The sequence below is a fragment of the Neovison vison genome, chromosome 3 (assembly GCF_020171115.1).
Source record: "Neovison vison isolate M4711 chromosome 3, ASM_NN_V1, whole genome shotgun sequence".
Taxonomy (NCBI): Eukaryota; Metazoa; Chordata; class Mammalia; order Carnivora; family Mustelidae; genus Neogale; species Neogale vison.
The window spans coordinates 57,515,577-57,541,208 of NC_058093.1; the positions used below are offsets into that span (position 1 = coordinate 57,515,577).

Here is a 25,632-nt window from a genome sequence, read left to right on the forward strand (position 1 = left end):
AGAAAGAAACAGTGTGAAGAAGGAAGAAATGGACAAGAGAAGAAGGAAGGGATGGAAAAGGAAGAGCGATAGCAATTTCAGCATGTTTTTGACATAAATGGAAAAAACTCCACATAAAAAAATGGCACAATGCTTCTTCTTTCCCCTACACTCCCTTATTCTACCACACCCTTGGGCTTAGCCACTTAAGGGAAAATGAAAGTTAAAGTCTGATTGTAAGGAATAATATTTAAAAAGAATAATTCAGCTCATTATTTGAAATCTGGAGTTGTTTCTAATTATTCTGGTAATGATTCTTTTAAATATGGTTATATTTTTATTTCTACATTCTGAGTGAAGACATTAATTCCCATAGAAACTAAAATAGAGCCAATAGACCTTAAAAACAAATAATTGGGCTTCAGATATTAGATTGTAACTAGGTGGTATTTAAGTCTTTGTCGCATACAAAAGTTTGTATGTCAGTTCAAGGAGGAGGGTAATAAGAGATTCAGAGTATACTAAGGGATCAATGAAGTAAAAGAATTTTATAAAACCATGTCCTAATTTATATTTAATTCCAAGGTACCCATAAATAAAACTCAAAGCTAGAATAGAAAAGAAAGCATATCTTGTTTCTCTCACGCAGAACAACTAAGAATGGGAAGTTTTTTTTTTTTTTAAGATTTTATTTATTTATTTGACAGACAGAGATCACAAGTAGGCAGAGAGGCAGGCAGAGAGAGAGAGGAGGAAGCAGGCTCCCTGCTGAGCAGAGAGCCCGATGTGGGGTTCGATCCCAGGACCCTGGGATCATGACCTGAGCCGAAGGCAGAGGCTTTAACCCACTGAGCCACCCAGGAACCCCAGAATGGAAACTTCTTTAAAAAAAGAAGCAGACAATGTTTTCAATGTCTAGGTCATTTTGTTTTGATTTTTAGTAAAAAATATAGGAAAACTAAAAAAATGTATTTTTTAAATTCATGGTGCCTTTGGAATAATAGATATTATCTATTTGCCTATATTTATTTATATAAATATAAAAACTAGTCTTAAATTATGAATTATTAGCAAAAATGTAAAGGAATTTTAATAGATTCAGAGGACAGATAAGCAACTAAAAAAAAAAAAGTAAAAACACTTACCAATCCCTTCTTGATTAGTGTGGTTTAGATATTTTTTACATATATAAGGCAAGGTGGAGTCACAATCCCTACTCCTCCAGGCATTTGGCATAAATGAATTAAATGTTCCACATTGATGTTCAACAAATGGCTCAAAATGTATTTCTGAAAATACAGTGTATGTTTAATGTCAGAGGCAAAATCAGTTAGTTTCATATATATCGGGTGTCATCTTATTTATTCAAATATGATATATTCAATATATATAAATGTAGTTTTTAACATCAAGGAGATAGACTTTCTCTTTGGCATGTATGGCAAATCCTGTAAGATGTTATATTATATTTATGATTTTGCAGTTGAAGTCCGTACATGACAATGAAATGATTTCCCAAAGGTAGCAATAGCTGATTTTATTGTTTTAAAGAAATATTTGGCAATTTGTTGCTATTTGTAAAACAGTTGACAGGAGTCTTGGCTCTAACCCAATCCTCCTGCAACCTTGGCTAAATAGCTTACCTTCTTGACCTCCATTTTCTTGTCTGGAAAAGCTTGCCTTACCGGGAGTACAGGCAAGCTTAAAAATGTTTATAAACCACTTTTGAAATAACATGACTTATAGATACGTGGGAAATAGCTGCTGTGTAAGGGGGTGGGATATTGCCACCTGTCGAAGGCACAAGAAACAAAGCAGGTACCTGGGTTCCAGTTCAGGTAGTTGAGCGGTGTTCTATCAGACCACTGCCAACCAGCATTTTCATCCAGCTGATTCAGACCTATCCACATTTCCACGGCTTCACTGCCCAAGTGCTCTGAAATGAAGAGAAATACCAAGTTTCAACACACACAAACAACCTCCTCCCCACCATGTTATACTTCTTTCTCGTTTTACTATTCCTGAAGGACGTAGTCATAAGTGAACTCCAGTCCATAACAAAGGGTTCCAAGTGCTCCTAAACCCCACTCTGAAGCTTCAGAGTAACAGAGTCAGCCTCTGCCATCTTGAGAAACACAGCAGTTTCCTAAAGGCTCACCAACAGCAATTCTTTGGCTGTGAAGGCTTTGATCGAAGCACCTGGAAGTGCTGCCTGTCAATGATCCTCAATCCCCCAAGACTACATGGTTGTGAATTTGATTGAAACTATCTGATTTGTGTGAGCTCCTGCACTTAAGAGTTTTAGATGGGGGAGGAAGACATGTACAGGAAAGCCACCCTAGCCTTAGCTTGAAGGCCCAGGATTCCAGCTTGCTGAGGCCACCATAGGCTCCAAGCAAGGGTGGAACAGGAAGAAGTAATGTTAAATCTGAGTAATGGGTGTATGTGTGTGTGTGTAAAATTTTCTGCACTTTTCAATATTTTTGAAGTATTTCACAGTTAAAGAATTGAACAATGTAAAGAAGCTTTTCTTTAGGGACCTGGCAGGGAAGAGAAAAGCAGGTAAGTATAGTTTGGTCAATAGAGGCAAGTCCTCAAGCTTAAGAAAGTACGCTAAAGCAAGCAGGGAGGGGGCTTGTCTGAATTCTAAAAAGTGATTCTAGCATAAAAGAAAACAAAAGAAAACAAAACAACAAAAAAGTCAGCCCAAACGTAGAAAGCCAACCAGGGAGAAGTATGTAATGTAAATTCAGGGATGGCTATTTTTCCTATTGGATAAAAAATATTTTACAGTTGTCTATGATGCTTTTTAAGTATTTAAAATAATTAGAAAGTTTTATTCACATGAGGGTAAAATGCAATCTACTAAATTAAAATGTTAATAGTGTTTCTGGATTTGGGATTATGGCTGCCCAAGAGAGAATGGATTCACCAAAACTGATCATATATAATGCCAAAAAGAAAGCCACAATAATTTCAAAAGAATCTACATGGTGTAAATTATGGTCTACAATTATATTTCAATATTTCGCTTTTAAAAAATTAAAGCACAGCCTTTAAAATCCCCCCCAAATTATTATAGAATGAATTTTGGAAAACAGTGTCAGAAAAGTAGTTAAAGGGACTAGTTTCATGACACTTTCAAAAGTTGCCATTTAATCTTTTAATCTATAAAAGGGAGAATTTTTCTCTTCCTTTCATGGTTCATCTGCTTCAGAACCCAATATATTTTGAGTCAGATGCAGGGGCCCTGCCTGAGACTCGGGCCTTGATAGTTGACTTATGAATAGGGTCCAAAACTATCCCAGTTTTCCGGGAAAACTTAGAGTTTAGCTGGTAGTTTCAGAATAATTACAGCTCACAGCCTCTTTTACTCTCAGAAGACTCTCAGTTTGGATCATAATTTATATGATCACCCAGATTATAAAGATCATTGTATTCACATAACAAGCCTAAGATGCATCCTCTGTGATTGAGCCTTTCAGTTCAATGGTGGAAAACTGAAAGAATCCACTCCACTTAGGAAAGAGAAAAAGGGGCTTTATAATTTTGAGACCTCAGAAATCCCTGAACAGAAGCAGCGTATCATTCACAAGTCCCACCCTTCCAAAAATTCCTGTGGCATTTACACAAGCATCTCTTTCTGATGTTGATTTGATTAGTCCCTTCAGTAACACTATCTGATTAAATCATACAATGGGTATCATGATGACAAGAGGTGGCAGGGAAGATGGAGTGACAAGATAGAGAAATGTTCGCATTTCGTATCAGTGTCAAGTGATATTTTCAAATAACCTAATGAAAATACTTAAATAGCAATTATTCTTATCGGCCTCTGTGCAGTTGTTTTGACAATACACATATCACTTAACAATACATATAAAAATCACTGGGTAATTTATAAATTGTGTTTAAGGTTACAAAACCAGCTTTTTATTTTTTTATTTTTTAATTTAATTTTATTTTTTCAGTGTTCCAAGATTCATTGTTTATGTACCACACCCAGCGCTCCATGCAATATGCAAAAACAGCTATTTAGCTCTACAACTAAATTGGCTAACAATTTTGTAGTAATAAACTCAAACCTAAATTCTTTTGGATATTTCTTGGCATTTGTGACAACTTAGATAATTCCTTATATCATAGTTAATTAATGTTCACCAGTGATTAGCAAGAAACTAGATTGATCATCATTAAAAAATACCTTGGTCAGAACAGGGTTCCATCTTTATGAATAGACTTCTGTCTCCCTAAGAAATACCTGAAATCTAATTATAGAATTGTGGTATTTAAATCAAAGTCTCTGACATATCTTATTTCTTTCATCGTTATTCAAGTTTGATGAGTAAGTCCAAACCTTCTTATTAGAAATCCTGACAGTCAAGATAGATAACAATGATAATTCATACATACTATGAAAAATTTTCTGTAAAAACTATTACAGGCTAATAATGATATTGGAAATTGGTGTTTTCCTGAAGTATGACTCACTCAAATCAGTCTTGACCATAATTTCCTACTTTTGCATGTCTGTGGGCAAAGGGGCAAACTTGTGCTGTTCGAGCATTTGTTATATTTCTTCTGCAAAGTATTAATGACTTCCAAAACTTGTTTCCTCTTTCACCCAGTGAATCTACTTCACAAACTTATAGAGAAATAATCGGGGATCTAGGCTCAAAGGTAAGTGCAGGGATGATTTATGATAGCAACAATAAATAAAAATAAAATAAATAATTTTATCTATCACTATCTAATAGTAGGAGGCTAGATACATATATTATTCCTAACCTATAATACTAGGTACTCACTAAAGATTATGATGCTTGACTCTATTTTTAGACATAGACAGGTGCTTATTATATATTGGTATATGAAATAAGCATATTATCAAACTGCGTGTGTAGTTGTTAAATGGTTAACACAAAATGAGTGTTTGTTATGTGTGCCAGGCACCTTTCTAAGACTTTGCCTGCATCATAACGTGTAATCCACACTGCCAACAAGTAGCACTGTTATTACTTCCATTTGATGGGGGGGGAATTTGATGCACAGACAGGTTAGGTCACTCTGCTGGGAAGTGGTAGAGGAAGGAGTCCAACCCAACCAGATGGTTCTGTGGTCCCTGCTCCTATCATTCATGCATTTATTCAAAACTATTGTTCATATATACAATATATGTATGTGTGCCTTTATATGTTTTTTCAGAAAAACATGGTTCTGTTTGGATTGTGGAATTATGGAATATTTTTCTTTCTATATACTTGAAATTTAAAAATTATTCTAGAATAAATATGTGCTACACGTGCAATAAAATTTGAAAAAAAATCAGAAACTTGGGACGCCTGTCGCTCTCTGACCTTCTCCTCGCTCATGCTCTCTCTCACTGTCTCTCTCTCTCAAATAAATAAATAAATAAATCTTTAAAAAAAAAATCAGAAACTTTTGATAAGAGTTACTCATTTTTGTGATACTTTCAAATGTTTCTCAAAATTTTTGGAAAGCTGTGTAAACATACCTACAAACACATTTAATCTATAAAGGAGAAGTAAGAGGGGAGTTCAGGTGATGGGTAAAACCCAAGACTCAACCTCTTGGCACAACTCTTTTGACATATTATTGTCATATCCTGTTAGTTAACATGTGTGTGCTTTTGCTTTTCCAACCAAATTTTAAATTCTTCATCATCCATGAGAAGGCCTATGTATCTGTGCATATTCACTGACAGGTGAGATTTTGTTTCATTAATAAATGACTTAATTATTTATTAATGGAAGCTGAATGGCTAAGATCTCCAGCAGAGCAGAAATTTGTATTTAAATTTGGAAGTCTCCCAGATCCACCTGCTAGAGCTGCAAATTGTCCTGGGTTCCTTGCTGGGGCCTCAACTTCTCTCCTCCCAGGGAGAGAAAATAGGGAAGATATGTCTGGGTGCCAATGGAATGGCCGAGGGGACAGGTCACAATTCTGGGTGTGAGTTGGCACCATACTAATAAAAGAAAACATTATCTAAAATATTTTTTTTTCAAGATGTATTTTTGCATACCTGGACATAACTATTAACAGTCATTTTAATTGCATTAATATCAGGGTACATCATCCATCTACTTACTCTTTATGAAATTTTCTTCAATCTCATCTGCAATACTTAGTAAAGCTCCTCCTTGCATCTGGCATGAAGAATGTGCCTCACTCCAGGAAAGAGAGGAAAGCAGGTTGAATTGGTAGCAAATGTGTGAATTGAGCTCCTTCTTCCAGACGGCATCACAACCCACCTCTGAGGATGCTGAAAACAAAGCCCATTAAAACATTAACTATAATCTTTACTTATCTATACAACAATGCATTTCTAAGATGAATTTGAATGGAATGATTCCAACTTCAACCTCTAAAACTTCAGTGCCTTATTGATTCTTGATTAGGTCTTTATGATGAAATATAAATTGTTATCCCACTGGCACTTTATGGTTCATCTCTTTCAAGATTTAAAGGAAATCCAAGAAGTTATCAAAAAAGATGGTCCCATCCTTTCTGGGAAATAAGAGAAGGCATTTTTAAAAGAAGGAAACAGAAAAGAAGTATTTGCGAAAATGGCATCTGCGTTCTCTAAAAAGCAGCCATTTAGAACTTTATCCTGAAAGCTGTGTGAATTTAAATGTTTATTTGAGACACATGCAAATGTTGTTTCAAAAAGCCTTTCCCCCCCAAATACCAAAATGCTAGGTGGAATAAAAGGGATATAGGTGAAATATGAGTTTATAATAAACACAAGTGTTTAAATAAACATTGAGAACAGAAACACTGATATTCAGTTAAAGATAAAGTTCTTTCAACCAAAAGGAAGAGAAGCAAAATGTACTTGTAAAACATTGCATAGTATGCTTAAAAGTAAATTGAATGAAGTGGGAAACATGGACCTGAAATTTGAAGTTTACTGAAATAAAAGAAAATAAAGACCTAGTTTGGGTGATTTTGGTAAAATTTTATTATTGTTATTTTTTTAATGTTGATATTAGTTTATCTGATATGACATCTATACTTCGACTTTGCCAATTTTCCCAATAATCTCCTTTAAAGAAATTTTTTAGTTGAGGATCCAATCCAGGAAAATGCATTTCATTTACTTGCATGTCTTCTTCTTTTTTTTCTTCTTTTTTTTATTATTAACATATAATATATTATTTGTTTCAGGAATACAGGTCTGTGAATCTTCAGTCTTACACAATTCACAGCACTCACCATAGCATATACCCTCCCCAGTGACCATAACCCAGCCACCTATCCCTCCCCCCAACCCCCAGCAACCCTCAGTTTGTTTCCTGAGATTAAGAGTCTCTTATGGTTTGTCTTCCTCCCTGATCTCATTGTTTCATTTTTTCCCTCCCTACCCCCTACAGCCATCCGCCCTGCCTCTCAAATTCCTCATAACAGAGAGATCATATGATAATTGTCTTTCTCTGATTGACTTATTTTGCTTAGCATAAAAGATTTTGGTAAAATTTTAAATCAAATCCCAAGGTGAAATAAACAACCTAAGTAATTACCTGAAATCTAACTCAGCCAAAGAATTGCAGAATGTAGAAAATGTGAAACATGCTACATCCTGAGTGTAATTGATGGACAGGCAATTTGCTAAAATCTAGAATGGTATTTCCCAAAGTATAATCTACAGAGTAAGACAACTTCATGAACTCTTCAAGAGGAGCTGAGACATAATGCGTAAATAACATCCCCTGGTAAATTCAAAGTGTACAATAGCATAGTAAAGGCTCTGAGAAGGTCTGTAGTAAAGAAACAGCTCAATTCTTATTTGGTTATACTTCAAACTTATTTGACAATAAAATCTTTTTTGTCCCCCCACCTTAATACTTAGATATTTCCCTTGGGAATGTAGAAAGTCTGTTTTCATGTCAGATCACCAACTGCTTTCCCCAGAACTAAGTTAGTTAACCAGAAGTTATTAAACCACATATAAATCTAAAGTTGTCTATACAGTTTTCGGACTGATACATGTATTTATAAAAGAATCGAAGATTGAAGGAGGGCAGAAGACAAAGCTATCACCAAGTAAAACTGAAGGAAAGGAAAATAAAAGGGGAAGGAATATTTCAATAATCATCTTGCCTTGGTGTCTGAAATTTCCCCACTGAAAATGAGTCCTTAGAGATTGTCTTTCAGTTAAAATGCTTGGCCATCCCTGAGAAGGACATCACAGTGAGTGCTGACAGACATCAGCTCAGCCGTATTCAATTGGCAAGACATTTCAGGCCGTAAGAAAGGGGCAGAGGAGTGTTTACAATATCAGTGTGCCTAAAAATCATTTAGTCATCTTGTGAAGAAAATGCAGATTTCTTATGCTTAGTCCCAGAGATTCTGAGTTAGTAAGTCTGGGGTAGGACTCAGAAACCTGCATTTTAAACATATTCTTGATTCTAATGTGGTTTTCTTTACTTGTGATGCTTTTGTTTGGTTTCAGTATAAAGGTAATATTGGCCTCATAGAATGAATTGGAAAATGTTCCCTCCTCTTCTATTTTTTTTTTTTTTTTTTACTTTACTCTAACCCACTCAATCTGGCAACTAGAGTATACTTGGTAAGGCCATCAGTGTTGCCAAGTCCAGCAAACACTTAAGTTTCAGATCTTGTTAAATCGAACCCTTCAGCAGCATTTGGCAAGTTGAGCTCCCTGGGTTGGCTGATGTACTCTCTTTTCTTGCCTTTACATGCCTGGCTACCCTTCTACCAATTTGGCTGCCTATTCTCAGTCTCCTTTGCTGGTTCATTTTTCTCTGCTCAAACTAAATATTGAGGTTTTAAGACTTGGTTGTGAGTCCCCTTTCATTCTATTCTACACAAATTCTAGACTATCGAACCCATTCCTCTAAGTCCCTTTACTACAACTCTCAGGTATATAGAGACCTCTACGTCTGAACTGCCTAGTCTACATCTCACATGATTGACCGATATATAACATGTCCCAGTCTGAATGTTTGATTGTTTCTTCCAAATCTGTATCTCCATTAACTTCGCTATGCATATCAGAAAACTGGGGTCTTAATTAACACTTAATTTTCTCGCTTATTCTTCAAGTCTGTCCTTACCAGTGAGAAATCCAACTCCTGGTTAAAAATCTGTATGTGAGGTGTGCCTGGGTGGCTCAGTGGGTTGGGTCTCTGCCTTTGGATCGGGTCATGGTCCCAGGGTCCTGGGATCGAGCCTTGCATCGGGCTCTCTGCTCAGCAGGGAGCCTCCTTCCCCCCTCTCTGCCTGCTGCTCTACCTACTTTTGATCACTGTCTGTCAAATAAATAAATAAAATCTTTAAAAAAAAATCTGTATGTGATTTTTCAGGCCTCGTCACAGTCAATTACAAAGGCTTTATCTGGTAGACCTCATGGGGGATGTCTCCCTTCCCATATCAGACATGGTTCATAGACAGTGCACTAAAGTCTCTGGAGGGAGTTTCAGTCAAAGATTCAGGGCCCCCTCGCCCATCATGCTCTTCACATTCCTAGCTCTGGCTCCTTCATTTCTAAGCCTCTTTTTCTGAGGCCTTGGGATGACATCCTCTTTGGTTACCTCTACTGAGGTTGGGGGGTGTCAGAGGGGGAAACCTGAAGACACTTTTAACCACTTTGACTCAGTACCCAGTCCTTTTCCACTCCCAGCTTTTCCCCTTCAACAAACCCTTGGCCCCAGAGTCCACAAAACTGAAGAGGCTTTTGTTGAGGGCTCTCTCAACAGTCTGTGCCGATCCTTCTGACCCTTGACCAGTGTGCCATTCCATAAGAAAAAACGGAGCAAGAGAAGTTGGTGTTTCCTCCCATTTGGGGCTCTTGCTTATATCCCACAGTAAGTGATAAAAGGCTTCACTCTTTCATTTTTCAGCTCAGCTGTGTTCCTGAGAACCACATCCTGTTCAGTCTATCTCCAGATTAGATCTTCAGTACATCTATTTTCCAACCCACTTTCTGCTACCTAACCCAAGACACCACTGTCCTTGAGTCTACTTCTGGGGCCTTATAACTGGTCTCTAGGATTTCCTTCTTGCTCTCTTCCAAGCCATTTATCATAAAGAATTCAGAGTGATCCTTAAAAAATATTTAAATCATTATCATATCACTGCGTAAGATCCCATTATAGCTTCCATTTATGGTCAGAATTAGGTAAATCTTTACCTTTAGAGCACCTTGAATTATCATGCCTTTGGTTGAATTGGCCTCTGCCAACCTTTCCCAAACATCTTGCTCCTCTTTCTCTTACTGTGCTCTTGCCACATTGTCTTTCCTAGTAACCTCTTTCCCTCCTCAAAGTCTTCAGATATTTGGCTAGTGGCACACTGGGGGTGAAGGTAGGGAAGCAGTCACCCTTGGACAGGTGAGAGTATTTTATCATGCAACATGACAGTATAGAACTGTCAGTGCATGTGCATGGTGAGTCAAAAGCAGATTGACCTGTAGGTGGTTTTATTATTATTTTTTAGTTCTATTCAAATAATATATTTCTTTTATTGCCTATAAACCTAGTGCTGACCATTCCCATGGACCATGCACCTCTAGGTGGACATCTCATCCTCTCACTTTCCATCTTGATAACTGTTATTCATCTCTTGGACTAGAGATTTAAATACAACATACTCAGAAAAACCTTCCTTGACTTACAAATTTAAATTAGATTTCTTACTGATAACACCATTTTTGGTTTGTTTTTTTTTTTTAGAGTGGCACTTATCAAACATTATATATTAATTTGGGTATTTTACTTGGTGTGTGAACTTCATTAGAACAGGCAATATGACTTTCATCTTTCATGTTCATGGTTACAATCCCAGCACAAACTTGGCACATAGCAGGTGTTCAATACAGATTTGTGAGAATGAATGAATGAATGGTTTGTGAAAATGGAGATCAGGCATGCATTGTCATAGAAGTCAAGGAGAGACAGTGGACTGAGGAATGAAAGCAAGGTGAAGAAGTATAGATAATTCTTTTGAGAAGTCTATCTATGGTGGGGGAGGAGAGTAAAAGACATGGCTGTTTTCAGGAGACAGAAGTGGCTATGAAGGTGATATATTATTTTTAAGATGCTATTTTAAGACTTGAGCGGGTTTCTGTTACACTTTTGGTAGGAATGCAAACTGGTGCAGACACTCTGGAAAACAGTACAGAGGTTCCTGAAAAAGTTAAAAACAGAACTACCCTATGACCCAGCAATTGCATCACTAGCTATTTATCCAAAGGATAGAAAAAATGCTGTTCACCCCAACGTCTATAGCAGCATTATCAACAGTAGCCAAATTATGGAAAGAGCTTAAATGTCCATTGACGGATGAATGGATAAAGATGTGGTATACATACATAATGCAATATTACTCGGCCATCAAAAAGAATGAAATCTTGTCATTTGCAATGATGTGAATGGAGCTAGAGTGTATTATGCTAAGTAAAACAAGTCATTCAAAGACAAATATCGTTAAGATATCACTTATATGTAGAATTTAAGAAATAAAACAGATGAACATAAGGGAAGGGGGAAAAAAAAGAGAGAGGGAAGCAAACCGTAAGAGACTTTTAACTACAAAAATCAAACTGAGCGTTGATGGAGGGAGGTGGGTGGGGATGGGCTAAATGGGTGATGGGTATTAAGGAGGGCACTTGTGATGAGCACTGGGTGCTCTATGTAAGTGATGAATCACTAAATTATACACCCGAAACCGAAGTTACCATACGAGTTAACTAACTAGAATTTCAATAAAACTTAAAAAAAAAAAAAAAAAAGACTTAAGAAGTTGTAACTGCTAATGGAGAAGGATCCAGTAGAATGGTGGGCATTGAAATCACCTAGAACACTTGTTAAAACAAATTGCAGGGCTGCACTTCAAGCATTTCTGATATAGTTGTTTGGGGGTGTTGCTGATAAGTTTCATTTCTAGCCAACTTGCAAGGAATGCTGCTGCTGCTGCTCTAATGGGAATCACACTTTGAGAAACACCGAGGTACAGCTTAGAGAAGGTTGAATGGGAGGCTCTGGAGTCCAAGCGGGAAGACATGCCCTAAGTAGAAGGAGGAACTCTATTGTCTGGGGGGAGAGAAAAAGATGGGTATAGACCTAGGTAGGCTTAGAGGTTATGGAAGAGAAATTGTCAAAACTTCCCTCTGATGGATCCTGTTTTCATTATGAGTAAGAACTAAGGTCATCTGATGAGAATCAGGAAGGAGAATGGGGGGTAGGGTAAGAAGTTAGAGGAGGATAGGGAGGTTGGTATGGTTACTGTGGGGAGCAAGAGAGCAGTTCACAAAAGAGTAATAACAGCATTGCAACCAATGTTGGAGGCTTAGGTAAGGTTCACAGTCATATATCTATGTTGATACCAATCTGTTCTACCACTGAAGTTTCTAATAAAATAATTGTATCAACTGAATAAGGTTCAGGGGCAATCAGACCATTTCAGAGGTTATTTCAGAGGTTGATATTTTAAAAATATCTCAAACTAACTAAACATGAGTGTCCAGCTGTATAAGCACACAATTAAGAGAGACTTAGCATGGCCCTGAATTGCTTCTAAACAAACCCAGAGAGATTCTTATATATCTCCTTGTTCCTGAAAATCAATAGTGACGGGGGTTTTATTATATCTCTCACTACCAGTGTGTTTATATATGTAATAATACTAAATTTACATTTTGCTCAACTTACAATCAATTTTTTTAAAGGAAGCCTCATTTTACAATGAGATACTAACAACTTCCATTAATAAAGATGAGATACAGAAGTACAAACCTTTACTTTATTCCACTCACTCCTTTCTGTCCTATCCACTTGTTGGCCCCATGGAAAGAGCTATCAGCTTGCTTAGATTTCAGCCTCTAACACATCATTTTGAGTTATGTTGGCCACCAGGGATCAAAAGCAACAAGAAAGGAAGAAAACTGGAAGTGTAATTTAGCACTATACAAATACGCTGGTTGTGGTTCAGGTTAGGAGAGCTGGAAGCTAGCAGGCTGTCAAGCAGAAGAAGCTCCTGAGCTATAAGAAGATGGGGGTGAAAATCCCCAAGCACTATTATACCCAAGCTTCCACCTGGGAAACCACAATTGAATACAAGAGACAGAGGATGGTAACTGGGCTCTTCACAGAACCTCAGGGAGGATATTGTGGTTAAAAAAAATGTCAAAGTCCTAGAGGAGAACATAGGCAGTAACCTCTTCAACATCGGCCACAGCAACTTCTTTCATGACACGTCTCTAAAGACAAGGGAAACAAAAACAAAAATGAACTTTTGGGACTTCTTCAAGACAAAAAGCTTCTGCACAGCAAAGAAAACAGTTAAAAAAACTAAGAGGCAACCCACGGAATGGGAGAAGGTATTTGCAAATGACATAACAGATAAAGAAAGGGCTGGTATCCAAGATTTATAAAGAACTTCTCAAACCCAACACCCAAAAAACAAAAAGTCAAGTCAAAAAATGGACAGGAGAGATGAACAGACACATCTCCAAAGAAGACATACAAATGGCTAACAGACACGTGAAAAAAATGTTCAACATCATTAGCCATCAGGGAAATTCAAATCAAAACCACATTGAGATACCACTTTACACCAGTTAGAATGGAAAAAATTAACAAGGCAGGAAACAACAAATGTTGGAGAGGATGTGGAGAGAGGGGAACCCTCTTCCACTATTGGTGGGAATGCAAGCTGGTACAGCACTCTGGGAAAACAGTACGAAGTTTCCTCAAGAAGTTAAAAATCGAACTACCCTATGACCCAGCAATTGCACTACTTGGTATTTATCCCTAAAATACAGATGTAATGAAAAGAAGGGGCTCATGCACACCAATATTCATAGAAGCAATGTCCACAATAGTCGAACTGTGGAAGGAGTCAAGATGCCCTTCAACAGATGAATGGATAAAGATGATGTGGTTCATATATATAATGGGATATTACTCAGCCATCAGAAAGGATGAATACTCACCATTTGCATTGACATGGAGGAACTGGAGGGTGTAATGGGTGAAATAAGTCAAGCAGAGAAAGACAATTATCATATGATTTCACTTGTATGTGGAACATAAGGAATAGCACAGAGAATATTAGGGGAAGGAAGGAAAAACTGAAGAGGGGAAATCAGAGGGGGAGATGAATCATGAGAGGCTGTGGACTCCAGGAAACAATCTGAGGGTTTCAGAGGGGAGTGGGAGAAGGGGATGGGGCAGCCCAGTGATGGGTATTAAGGAGGGCAGATGATGTAATGAGCATTGGGTGTTATACGCAAATAATGAATCATGGAACACTACATCAAAAACTAATTATGTACTGAATGGTGATTAACATAACATAAAAAAAATTTTTTTTAATGTCCCCGGTGAAATACATGTTAATGTTATTGGTATTGGTTTACTTTGTATTTATTTTTAAAGATTTTACTTATTTATTTGAGAGAGAGCGCACATGAGTGGGGAGGATGGGCAAAGAGAGAGGGAGAAGCAGACTTCCTCCTGAGCGGGGAGCCTGATGTGGGGCTGGATCCCAGGATCCTCGGATCATGACCTGAGTAAAGGCAAACGCTTAACCCACTGAGCCACCCAGGCGCCCCTTCCCCAGTCTCTCCTGCATCTCTTCCTTCATCACATCTCACACTCCAAAAGCTGAGGGGTTAAAACCAGCACTGGGCCTTCAGGATCCCTAACCTCTGTGGTAAAGTCTTCACTTGGATCGGTCAATAGTCCATACTGTATTAGTTGTTAAATGTCTTAATATCAGCATATAGATGTATGTTGTACAGAAAATTATCTGCATACTGTGAATTGTCTGATGAAGAATTATCTGCAGGGGCACCTGGGTGGCTCAGTTGTTAAGTGTCTGCCCTCAGCTCAGGTCATGATCCCAGGGTCCTGGGATTGAGCCCCCGCATCTGGCTCCCTGCTGGGCAGGAAGCCTGCTTCTCCCTCTCCCACTCCTTCTGCCTCTGCTCCCTATATCTCTGTGTCTCTCTCTGTCAAATAAATAAATGAAATCTTAAAAAAAAAAAAAAAGAATTATCTGCAACAGGATCATTTGGGTTACTTGTCAAAAATGCAGATGCTTGGGTACCACACACTGGACACACTCCATCTCTCAGAGAGGGGCCAGGATATGTATTGTTAACTATCCCCCTGGTGATTCTAGAATATCATATCAAATATAGTCTGTATTTTCTGGCATAGAGAAAATCTGTCTGTATTAAATATAGAGACCAAGTTCTTTGAAGGAAGGGTCCTAAGTCCTAGCACTCTTGATATTTCCCACTATGCTAACTTAGTGGTGCTGACAGACAACAAAGAGAAGGGATCATTGATTCAGAAGCGCATACTGAAAGGCTAAGTTAGCTTTGATGATGGTGTATGTTGATGCTGATGGCAATGGCTAATTCTGGTGAGAGCTTACTGTATACCAGAAATACATGTACCTTAGATGCATCATCAGATTGGATCTCAATAATCCTAAAAGGTTATTACCTCCATTTGTATGACAAAGAAACAGACACTTAGGATCTCATCGTTGAAGGGAAACAGACTCCAAGCTTGGTCTGTCTGACTTCAAAGCCTATACTCTCTCTTATTCACTAAGCCAAATTTGTTCTTAGATTAGAAAACAATTCTACAGATAACTTCTAAATCACATTCTTTGGAATTCGTTTCTTCACTTTGCTTCTGTTTCACATTTATTTGTTGTATTTTGTCATATATATAGCAATATACATAGAGGGGAGGTAGGCAAGGAAGAGGAGATAGTAGGAGCTATACTCTCTGATTTGCAGGAACCAAGGTGAAGGACACTGAATATAGAAAGTAGAAAGTATAGGCACACCTGGGTGGTCAGTCGGTTGAACATCTGACTCTTAACTTAGATCATGACCTCAAGGTGGTGAGACTGAGCCCTGATTTGGGCTCCACACTGGACATGGAACCTGCTTAAGATTTTCTCTCCTTCCCCCTTTGTCTCTCCCCCTTCTCTCTCTTCTCTTAGGAAAAAAAAAAAAGTAGAAGGTATATATAAATATTCTTCAATATTTAGCAGCTATTAGAAAACTTTTAGCTAAATAAAAATAAAAAAATAAAGTACTAACTGAAAAAAAGTTAGAACATTGCAGCTGTCAGATTTTGAGGTTATAGCTAGAAATTGAGCAATAAGAGGGAACTCAAGATGAGAACTCATTGTTGAGAAATAATGTGGGCAATTGCAATTTTAGAAAGTTCACCGGGGGACCAGCTGATCCCTGGACCTGACAATAGGCAAGACAAACAGTCTGGACATGGAGAAATTAAGGCAGCTTATAGGAAGGGATGGGGTGAAAGTAGAAATAAAGAACAAGTTTTATATGCATTTAGGTTTGTTTTGACATATTTTGCCCGGAAGCTGGGATTAATGAGTGCACGGAGTGTTATAATTTCATTCTGGTTAAAGCATCCTTACTTATGCACTGAGCTTAATGAAGAATGGCTAATTAACATCTTTTGAACATAAGCGGAAAAAAAGAATATACATCAGAATTGTCTTTTCAAGACAAAACAAACATAAAATCAAAATCTGGATAAATGGAATCAGAGTGCTTATTCAGACTTCAATCTACCAATCCTGGTGCTTTTTTTAAAAAATACAGATAACTTTCTAATCATGCTTGATTCATTCATGACATATGGGGAAAACTAGATTTTATTCTTACTGGAATCTGGGCAAAATCCCCACTTCTCATCTCGTTCATATCGACTGGTTGTAGCACACCACAGTAAGTTGTCTTCCCGCCCTTCCCGGATGCATTCATGATGCCATTGTTGGTTATACTGGAAGGGAAACATGCATGGTGTCCCGTGGGCATTCCCTTTGATTGTGTACAAATCTAGAAAAAAAAGACAAAGTCATATAAGCATATGTCAACTTTATCTTTGGGAACTGTCATTTAGTGAATGTGCTTTTTATTGACTGAGATCCTATACAGTGGGTAAGGCCCTTGTTACTCCACAGAGAATCCTTGGGGCCTCACTGTCTAGTGTATGTGAAGGTGCAAGGGTAAGTGCTGGTTTCAGAGCACGTGCTGAGAAACAGCTTCTTTACCTATTTCCTGCCTGTTTATTTACAGTGGTGCCCCACAAAGTAGCACACATATTTATCAGTGGATGAGAAGGAAAATTAAATGAAGATTTACTTAAAATACCTTCTGGCCCCCTAATACATCAGGGATCAGCATCTGAACCTCAAGAATTATATAGGTACTTATGAATTCATTCATTCAACAGATATTGTTGGACATTTAATGTGCCTAGCACTGGGGATGTTCTAGAGAGCAAACCTGCACATGTTCCCTTTCATATGGAGCTTCTGTCCTAGAGGGGAGAGACGAAGAGAAAACAAGTGTACAAGTAAACATATAATTTCAGATTGTGATAAGTGCCACGAAGGAAAACAAAGCAGGCAGAAGACGGAACGGCTGTGTGTGTGTGTGTGTGTGTGTGTGTGTGTTTGAAGGATGGAGGAGCACTATTGTGGAGAGGGCTGCCCATGAAGGCTTCTCTGAATAAGAACTGGACAAGATGCAAGTCTTGGCAGAAGAGTTGTTCTGGTGGGTGGAACAGCAAATATGGAGGGCCTGTGACAAGAGTGTGTGTGGGGTGGATAAGGAAGAGCAAGAAGGTGTAAAAGGAAGTGGCACTGGGGATGAGCTGGAGCGTCAGCTCACAGAGGTCCAGCTCTGCCACATTATGGATTTGGGCCTTTGCTGTGAGATCGTGGGAAGTCAATAGTGGGTTTTGAATGGAAAAATGACATGGTCAGATTGCCATTTTAAAAGAGTAACTCAGGGTGTACTGTGGCAAACCAGGCCGACACGGGGAGAAGGGAAAATGGGATGACTAGCTAGGAGGCCTCTACAAGAGTCTAGGAGAGAGGAGTATGAGGAGGTGGCCTGTTGGCTGCTCTCTCAGAGTATTACAATAATCAGTTATCCTTGGCCTTGAGCATGACTCAGCTAGGGCTTTCAAGGGGGAGGGCCATCTGGGCCACCCTCAGTTAAGGGGATCTTGGAGCAGAAGGTCCAGCTGTGGAGGTTCTCCTTCCTTCGCCACAGCTGACAGGGGCTAGACATACACCACACACACACATTGCCAGCCCTGGAGGTTTGGGCTGTTTAGGAACTACCGGTATTTCAGGACGCATCCTCTCGTTTTGATCCCCTGACTTCTATTCAGTCTTCCCCTGAGTGTGTAGGAATGTGAGTATATGGCTAAAAAAACAAACATAAAGCAAAATATTACGTTTTTCCTTAGAACTGAAGACTATTCAGAGTGCCAGCTTACAGCAGTTGCTTATTGTAGGGAGTCCTGAAAATGGCTTGCTCTTGGCTCTTTTTTTATTCATTTATTGTAGGTACAAAAGAAAGTCCTGCTTTAGATCTTAGGAGTCTCTTGCTCTGCTTCCCAGGACTTGTATAAAGTTCTTAGAAGGATATGCTCTTGTTAAGGCATAATTCTACAGAGCACCATGAGGTCAGGGGCCACATCTGTCTTGTTGGCTTGTATAAATTAAATGGCCAGCACTGTACCCAAGAAATAGTCAGTGTTTAATAACTACGTGAAGGAAGGGTGGATGAATGAATGAAGAGAGCTACAGAACAAAATCTGAGACTGGTTTGAGGTTTCAGAATTTATGCCATTTTCTTTGCCTTTTTTTTCTGCTCAAAATGCCCAAATTACAGAACTATGGAGAAGGAAAACCCCCACTCCTGAAACCATGCTTTCCCACCCCTTGACACATGCCAATGGCTCCTGACAGTAGTCTGTGGTTTATCTTTAAATGCCTTGTCCACAACCATCACGTGGATGCCAGTGAGGAGGCTTTGAGGTGCTCTGTGGACACACTCACCCATGGTGCTGAGTTTCTACAACAAGAGAAATGGGAGCAGGAGAGGTTCTTCTATCCATCCTGACAAGTCTTTACTTCAAAGACCTATTCTTCCCACCTTTATTTTTTCCTCTTCCAGACTTCTATTCTTTCTCCTCCTTTCCATTGATTCCCAGTTATTTAAGTGGTTTCTTCCCTAATATCTTAAATTTCGAGTTTTGCTTCTTTAGCAGCATATAGAAAGCCCATTCCAGGACTCTGGTAATCCCTTTATAATAAGCAAGTAAGCAACTAAAATGTGTTTAGACATCCCTTCAGGCTCTGGGTGCTGTCATATAATATAATTTACAAATCTTTACTTAGGGGCAAACCTTCTAAATATAACGTTTCACGAGTACTTTTATTTAATTATTTTTTTTCACCTTTGTGCAGATATTCACAAATGCTTCCACCATCTGACATATAGGAAATCCACTTATGGAGATATTTCCTTGAGGCCACAAGCATGTTGTTGTGGTTCACCTGCACCATGTACTGGAGAGGGCCGGTGATCATGTTCCTGTTACAGCGCCATCTCAAGGAAACGTGAGTGGAATCACACTCGTATAAGCTCAATGGCTGCTCTGGATTAGATAAATTCAGGCCTAGGCAGCCACTGCCCCCTAAGTTAAAGAGGTGGTGGTTTGAAACCCATTTCCACAGCATGTACTCGCTGAGTGGTTTGCAGTTCTCCAGGATTAGTACAGATTTGCCTCCTTGAATGCATTTCTTGAGGTTTTCACTCTGGATAACGAATATTTCTTTATCTGAAACAACAAAAGAGAAAACATGGCATGCAACATCCATATATCATTAACTACTGTCATGAGGATCCCAGAGAGCATGTCTATATGTTGCTGTATGTCACAATTTACAGCCATGTGGAACAGATCTGGAGTTGATCTGGTCCACCAGAAGAGCTTTTTTTGCACAAAACAGAAGGGTTTCCTGGGAAACAAAATGGATTTGTTGGAATTAATGAGAAAGTGATCTAAGACCTCCATGGCGGTACTGTAGCAAAGGCTGCCGGTTGATCCGTGGGGGAATGGTATTATGGTGAAGGCGCGCACCACAACTGGGTAGAGAGCGGGGATCGATAATATTACCCAGGGCTAAATGGGAGGGACACTGTGTGCCCAGAGGTATGGTGTTCCTTTGGTTTTCTTCAGGTAAGTGCATGAGTACTAGAAACCTACCAGCTGAATCAAGGGTCACTGAAATGAAAAGTTCTACCATCAAATCCTACAGAAAAACAAAAGGGTTTAATTGAAGTGTGGTTTTGTGTCTTGATACAAGATGCAATGCTGGTGGGAAAAAAGCCTCTCCACATTTGTTCTCTGTGCTGGGTCCGTGTGGTGTAAAAAAGTGGGGACATTTGCTGTGGGATGGCCTCTTCACAAGAGCAGCCTTGGTGGGTGGGACCAGCAATAGATGGATGCCCAGGACACGACCTCAGACCTAGCACCATGTGTAGATACCTGGGGCATGACAGAGCAATATGGCAGTGGCCAAGCCACATAGGCCACAGGGAGATATCTAGAGAAAGTAGGATTTCTCTGACACTTTTATGAGCCTCTAACCCCCTGGAGCCAGAAGAAGAGATCTAAGTGAATTTCCTGTGGAAGAGCTGGTGGTGCCCAGCCAGGAATGGGTGTTAGCTACCTGTCTGCTATCGGACTATACCTCAAGTCACTGGTCTGGAAAACGCCCGTTATACAATTATGAACTTGTCCTCTCACAGGGTTTTGGAGGTAGAAATCCTGTCTAATTTCTTCAGTCTAAGCACAGAATGTAGTGAGTACATTATAGAAATTCGATAAATGCTTGATATTGATTAAGTGTGCTGGCAGTTACATAGTCGCACCTGCAGAGGCTGGCAGGACTTGGTTTCCTGAGTCCCTCAGCTCAGAATGTCTGGTCGGGTTCAAGAGCTCTTTTGTTCTCTCATTAGATAGGGTCCCTTCTTATATATATATATATATATATTTTTTTAAAGATTTTATTTATTTATTTGACAGAGAGAGATCACAAGTAGGCAGAGAGGCAGGCAGAGAGAGAGAGGAGGAAGCAGGCTCCCTGCTGAGCAGAAAGCCCGATGCGGGGCTCGATCCCAGGACCCTGGGATCATGACCTGAGCCGAAGGCAGCGGCTTAACCCACTGAGCCACCCAGGCGCCAGGGCCCCTTCTTATATTTTACCTCCTGTCCATTCTTTAAAATTCTGAAGGGACCTTATCAGCTTTCCTTAAAATATCTGTGGCTTAGGGCAATTTGTGTTGTGTGACAGGAGGAGGTCTTACAGAGTTTTGGGACAGTGCAGAACAAGCTTCCTTGTGCGTCGGTTCATGGGGACTGTGTTTTGTTTGGTAAAAGTTCTTTTATTTTTTTCCAAAGTTACTCAGGCCAACAACTGATTTACAGTACCCAAAATCACTTATGACGTTGTTTAAAAAAAGATTGTCAATGTATTAATTAAAGCTATACCTCATTTAATAATAGATAACCTCACTTATAACCATAATTTGAGGAGTTGAATTAGTTGTCAGAAAATTGCTTTGATCATCATATATCAGAGCAAAAGAGAAACGAGTGTGTGCTTGGGTGAGGGAAGAGAATGAATGGTTTTAGGGAGATTTCATTTAGATCAGGAAATTTGTTTTCCTAATGAAGACCATGTCTATATGGCTATTAGTAATAGTCATTCAAGATCAAATCTATCCCTTGCCAATATGATGTGGATTCTGATAATTAACCTTTTCTCCAACTCTCTTTTTCATGCCCGAGTAGAAGGTCCACCTTAATTTCTTTTGTAATCTACTAATTACTTTCTAGCTAGCCCACTGTTTCATTAATTTTTCAGTAAAGGATAATTATTTTACTGTAATTGTTCGGCAGGTTAGCTTCTATCTCAAATACATGTTCAAATATAGCTACCTACTTACTGGCTGGATCTCAGCCCCCAGGGCCTCAGTTTATACACCTAAAATGGGTAGACAGATGAGTAGTTGAGGACTCTCAATCAGGCAGACTAGTCTGGAACTCTGGGCAAATTTTTAATCTCAGTGAGACTCCCCTTTCCCTTTTGAACTGGGAGTATGTGTGATACTGCTCTCACAGGGATACTAAAAGCATTCCATTAAATTAACCCATGGAAAGCACATCACACACCACTCTGGCATAGGAAGACTTCAGCAAGTTGATGTTGTTATTATTGTTACCATCATCCCTTTGGCTTCCCAATTCTTATTCTGCAGAGGCAACTGTAGATCTGATTGAACACCTGAAGAGTGCTAAGTTGAGCATCTCCAAAGACTTCTATCATTACCAGAAAAATTCATTTTTACTCTAGCTTTTGCAGCATACAGTGTGTGTAGACTTAATATGAAATCACCTTTTATGGAGGATAAATATGCTTCAAAAGCCAGAAAACAAAATTCTTGTCTGCTTGTTCAAATATATGTGCAGTCATGAGTTAAGAGTCTTCATCTGTTCATCTTCTACACTAGTATCTACCTGTGAAGTCTATACTGCAGTTCTCTTAAAAGACAGAGAAAAACGCATGATGTTGACAAGCAGTGTATGGGTGAGTGAATGGATGATCTGTCAGTCAACATGGAAATTGTATGTCACTAAAATTTTGGGTGAATAAATAACATTTTTAAATGTTCAAATTATTAAATGTTATGAGAAAAGGAGTGCTAGAACCGGAGCTTCCATAGTTACACCCGTGATCATAAAAATACCCTTCTGAAGCAGAAGATATTTGACAAACTTAATCCCACGCTGCTCCCTTTTGGAGTGTTAATATGTTTTCATGCCCAGCTGCCTTCAGAATGTAGCTTTGGAAAAGTTCCTCGGAATGTATCATAAACAAGTAGTTCTGGCTTAACAATAACAATAAATATGCCATCTCCAAAAGAATACTATGCCATAGGAAGCTAAAAAATGATCCAATCCCATTTTCCCATTAAACTATAATAGAATCTGGTCCTGGCACCATTAATCTCTATAAATTCACTGAAGAGAAAACAATTGCTTTCACATAGACTATGAGGAGGCCCAATGTAGGTATCAATACTCTGATTATTATTATATGCGTATATGGGTTGTCTGTAAGAAAAACACAATGTGAAAAAAAGCCACCAATCCTTAGTGTCTATGGTCAGGTTTCAGAAAGGATGAAAATCAAATGTGGGAGGAATCAAGATTGATTATATATGCCAAGGACATCAGTTCTGCTTGAACACTGATTAAGTGATTAATGAAGTACTGCCAGAATTACTAAATCTCTTTGCAGTAAAATGTTATTATACTTCCCTTCATAATTATAAGTTTAAGAGGAAAGAAAGGACTGATTTACTAGAAGTAACTTATAAGCTAACTTTTATGCTTTTGGTGGGGGCGGGGAGAATCCATGGAAGACAGCGGTTCTACTTTCTACTTCTGGGTTATTTTGAGGAGGAGATCATTTTAGACCCACCCTTTGGCCCCACAGGATAACATGTACTTTTCTAAGAAATGGGAGGAGAATTATTTCCGGATCAAATGTGGAATTTAAGTTTAAGGTCATCTTTTCATGACCACCTATAGAATATTGCTACATTCTCTAAGAATTCATTGAGTGCTAACCATGTGGTAGGCACTGTGCAGGATTCCAGAGCAGAGAGCTGAATTACTTGCCTAAATATCTGTCCCTTAAAAGTATATCTATTTCTTCTGAAATCATGAGAATTCTAGTTAATGAAAAGAAGGGAATTCCATCAGTTCCAAAGAAAACATTATAACTGCATTTAAAACAGCACTTAAGGGGCGCCTGGGTGGCTCAGTGGTTTAAGCCTCTGCCTTCAGCTCAGGTCATGATCTCACGGTCCTGGGATCAACGGGGAGCCTGCTTCCCCCTCTCTCTCTGCCTGCCTCTCTGCCTACTTGTGAACTCTCTCGGTCCGTCAAATAAATAAATAAAATCTTAAAAAAAAAATAAAACAGCACTTAAAGACAAGTGATGAAAAACAAAAGAAAATGGCCCAGAATTTAAAACAATTGACTGGATCCTCAATTAGTGTTATATGTGAGGGGGACATGGGTCCTCAGTGTCCTCAGATCATTCTGAGTGGGGACAGTGTGTGCACATGCATTCAGTTTGCTCGCTTTCTGAGAAGGAGACAGAGAACATCACTGGAAGGAATGATGCCATTTGGAGGAGACTAATTTTGCCCATAAACCCGAACCATGGACTTTAGAGCTGGTGGGACTATAAAGGTTATTTCATTGAATCATTCTTTTACATTTTTAAAAATCCATTTTGTCTCCAAAGTTTAGTATCCACAATCTCAGTAAGGACTATATAGGTCTAGTTCTAGCTTTATTTACATATATTAATTTATAACCTATAAAGTAGAAAATAAACTGCTGCAGGTTGTTGCCAAACAATTTGAAGTAGGTGACTTAAAATTTCAAACAGATTTTTTTCAGTCCCTAATATGGTATATGCTAGGAACCCTGCAGAAAGAAGAATATGTATGTCATAGTGTTTGCCCTTAAGGAATTAATGTGAACCCTGGGAGTATATCATGAAATGTACAGAAAGAATTATAACTTAATGTTGAAGTATATTTTGATGATGTCAGAGGTATAAATAAGCACAATGAGGTAGAAGCCAGGGCTAGGAGGGATAATTTGGCTTATCAGAGAAATCTCTCTCTTTCTTTCAATCTCTCTCTCACATGCCACATGCACACACATTTTCATTCAACAGTCATTTATTAGGGACCTAACTTTTGTCACACACAGAGATACACTGATGAACTAGCCAAGCAAGATGTCTGTTTTCATTGCAGAGAGAGAGAAAGAGAGAGTTCAGAATAGTGGAGGAGGTCTATTGGTACATGGCTGGGGAGGTGGGCAAGGGGGCATTCTAGACAGAGCAAGTATCACCAAAGCTCAGAAGTGACAAAAATAATCAGCTCCAGGGTGAAGAGAGCCCATCTATATAAAAGACTTTGGTGGTTATAGAATATATAGTTAGAAAGAGATGGTTTGGGGTCATTTTATGAAGAAGTTGAATTTTATTCAAAAATTTGTCTCCTATTCTTCCGATGAGAGAGAATAAGAGAGAGCATGACTGAGGTCATGGTGAAGATGAATTGGCAAGGTGAATCACTCAACAAAAGCCTTTATTGAGCACTTACTGTGTGCCCAGCAGTGTTTTAGGTGCTAAGAATATAAGTGTGAGACAAACGTCCAAGTTCCTGGCCTGGCGGAGTTCTCCTTTAGAGGGGATGAGACAGTCCACCATTGGAGCTGGATGCGGTCTGGGGACTATTGCTACGATCCAGCAAGGGGACAGCAGGCCTCAATTCAGCTGGTTGTGGTGAGAAAGGAAAGGAGGGAATGGTGAGACTCCAATCACCGGAAAGAGAATTCAAAGGGGGGAAATGAGAGAAGATTTAGTGATATACGGAATACAAGGCTTCTAGAAAAGGTAGTTGCAATGACTTGTTCTCTAGTTTCAGCGTTCATTTAGCTGGTAAATGCCTGCCAATTCCTATGATACCAAGAGGTTGGAGTCTAAAGGCTGGGGCTACTGTTACAGTCCGATCCATCTGTTTGAACGGTGCTGACTGGAGGTGCGTGTAGGACATTTCACTTTCAGCACCCCTTCAGATCACCCCCACCTGCCGTGGGTGCCTCCTTCTGCTTTAAACACTTCTTCTCTTAGAAATGGATGGAGGTTTGAAGT

General features: G+C 39.0%; 1 protein-coding gene across 1 annotated transcript in view; it reads right to left on the reverse strand.

Moving 5' to 3' along the window:
- The window catches only part of PLA2R1 (phospholipase A2 receptor 1), a 108,042-nt gene that overhangs the window by 72,503 nt on the left and 9,907 nt on the right, over nucleotides 1-25,632 (reverse strand). Inside the window, exons 2-6 of the mRNA XM_044242175.1 lie at nucleotides 19,278-19,661; nucleotides 16,685-16,858; nucleotides 6,089-6,262; nucleotides 1,802-1,915; nucleotides 1,125-1,268 (exon numbers count right to left, since the gene is read on the reverse strand). Coding sequence (XP_044098110.1) covers nucleotides 1,125-1,268; nucleotides 1,802-1,915; nucleotides 6,089-6,262; nucleotides 16,685-16,858; nucleotides 19,278-19,661 — 990 coding nt within the window. The remainder of the gene's footprint in view (nucleotides 1-1,124; nucleotides 1,269-1,801; nucleotides 1,916-6,088; nucleotides 6,263-16,684; nucleotides 16,859-19,277; nucleotides 19,662-25,632) is intronic.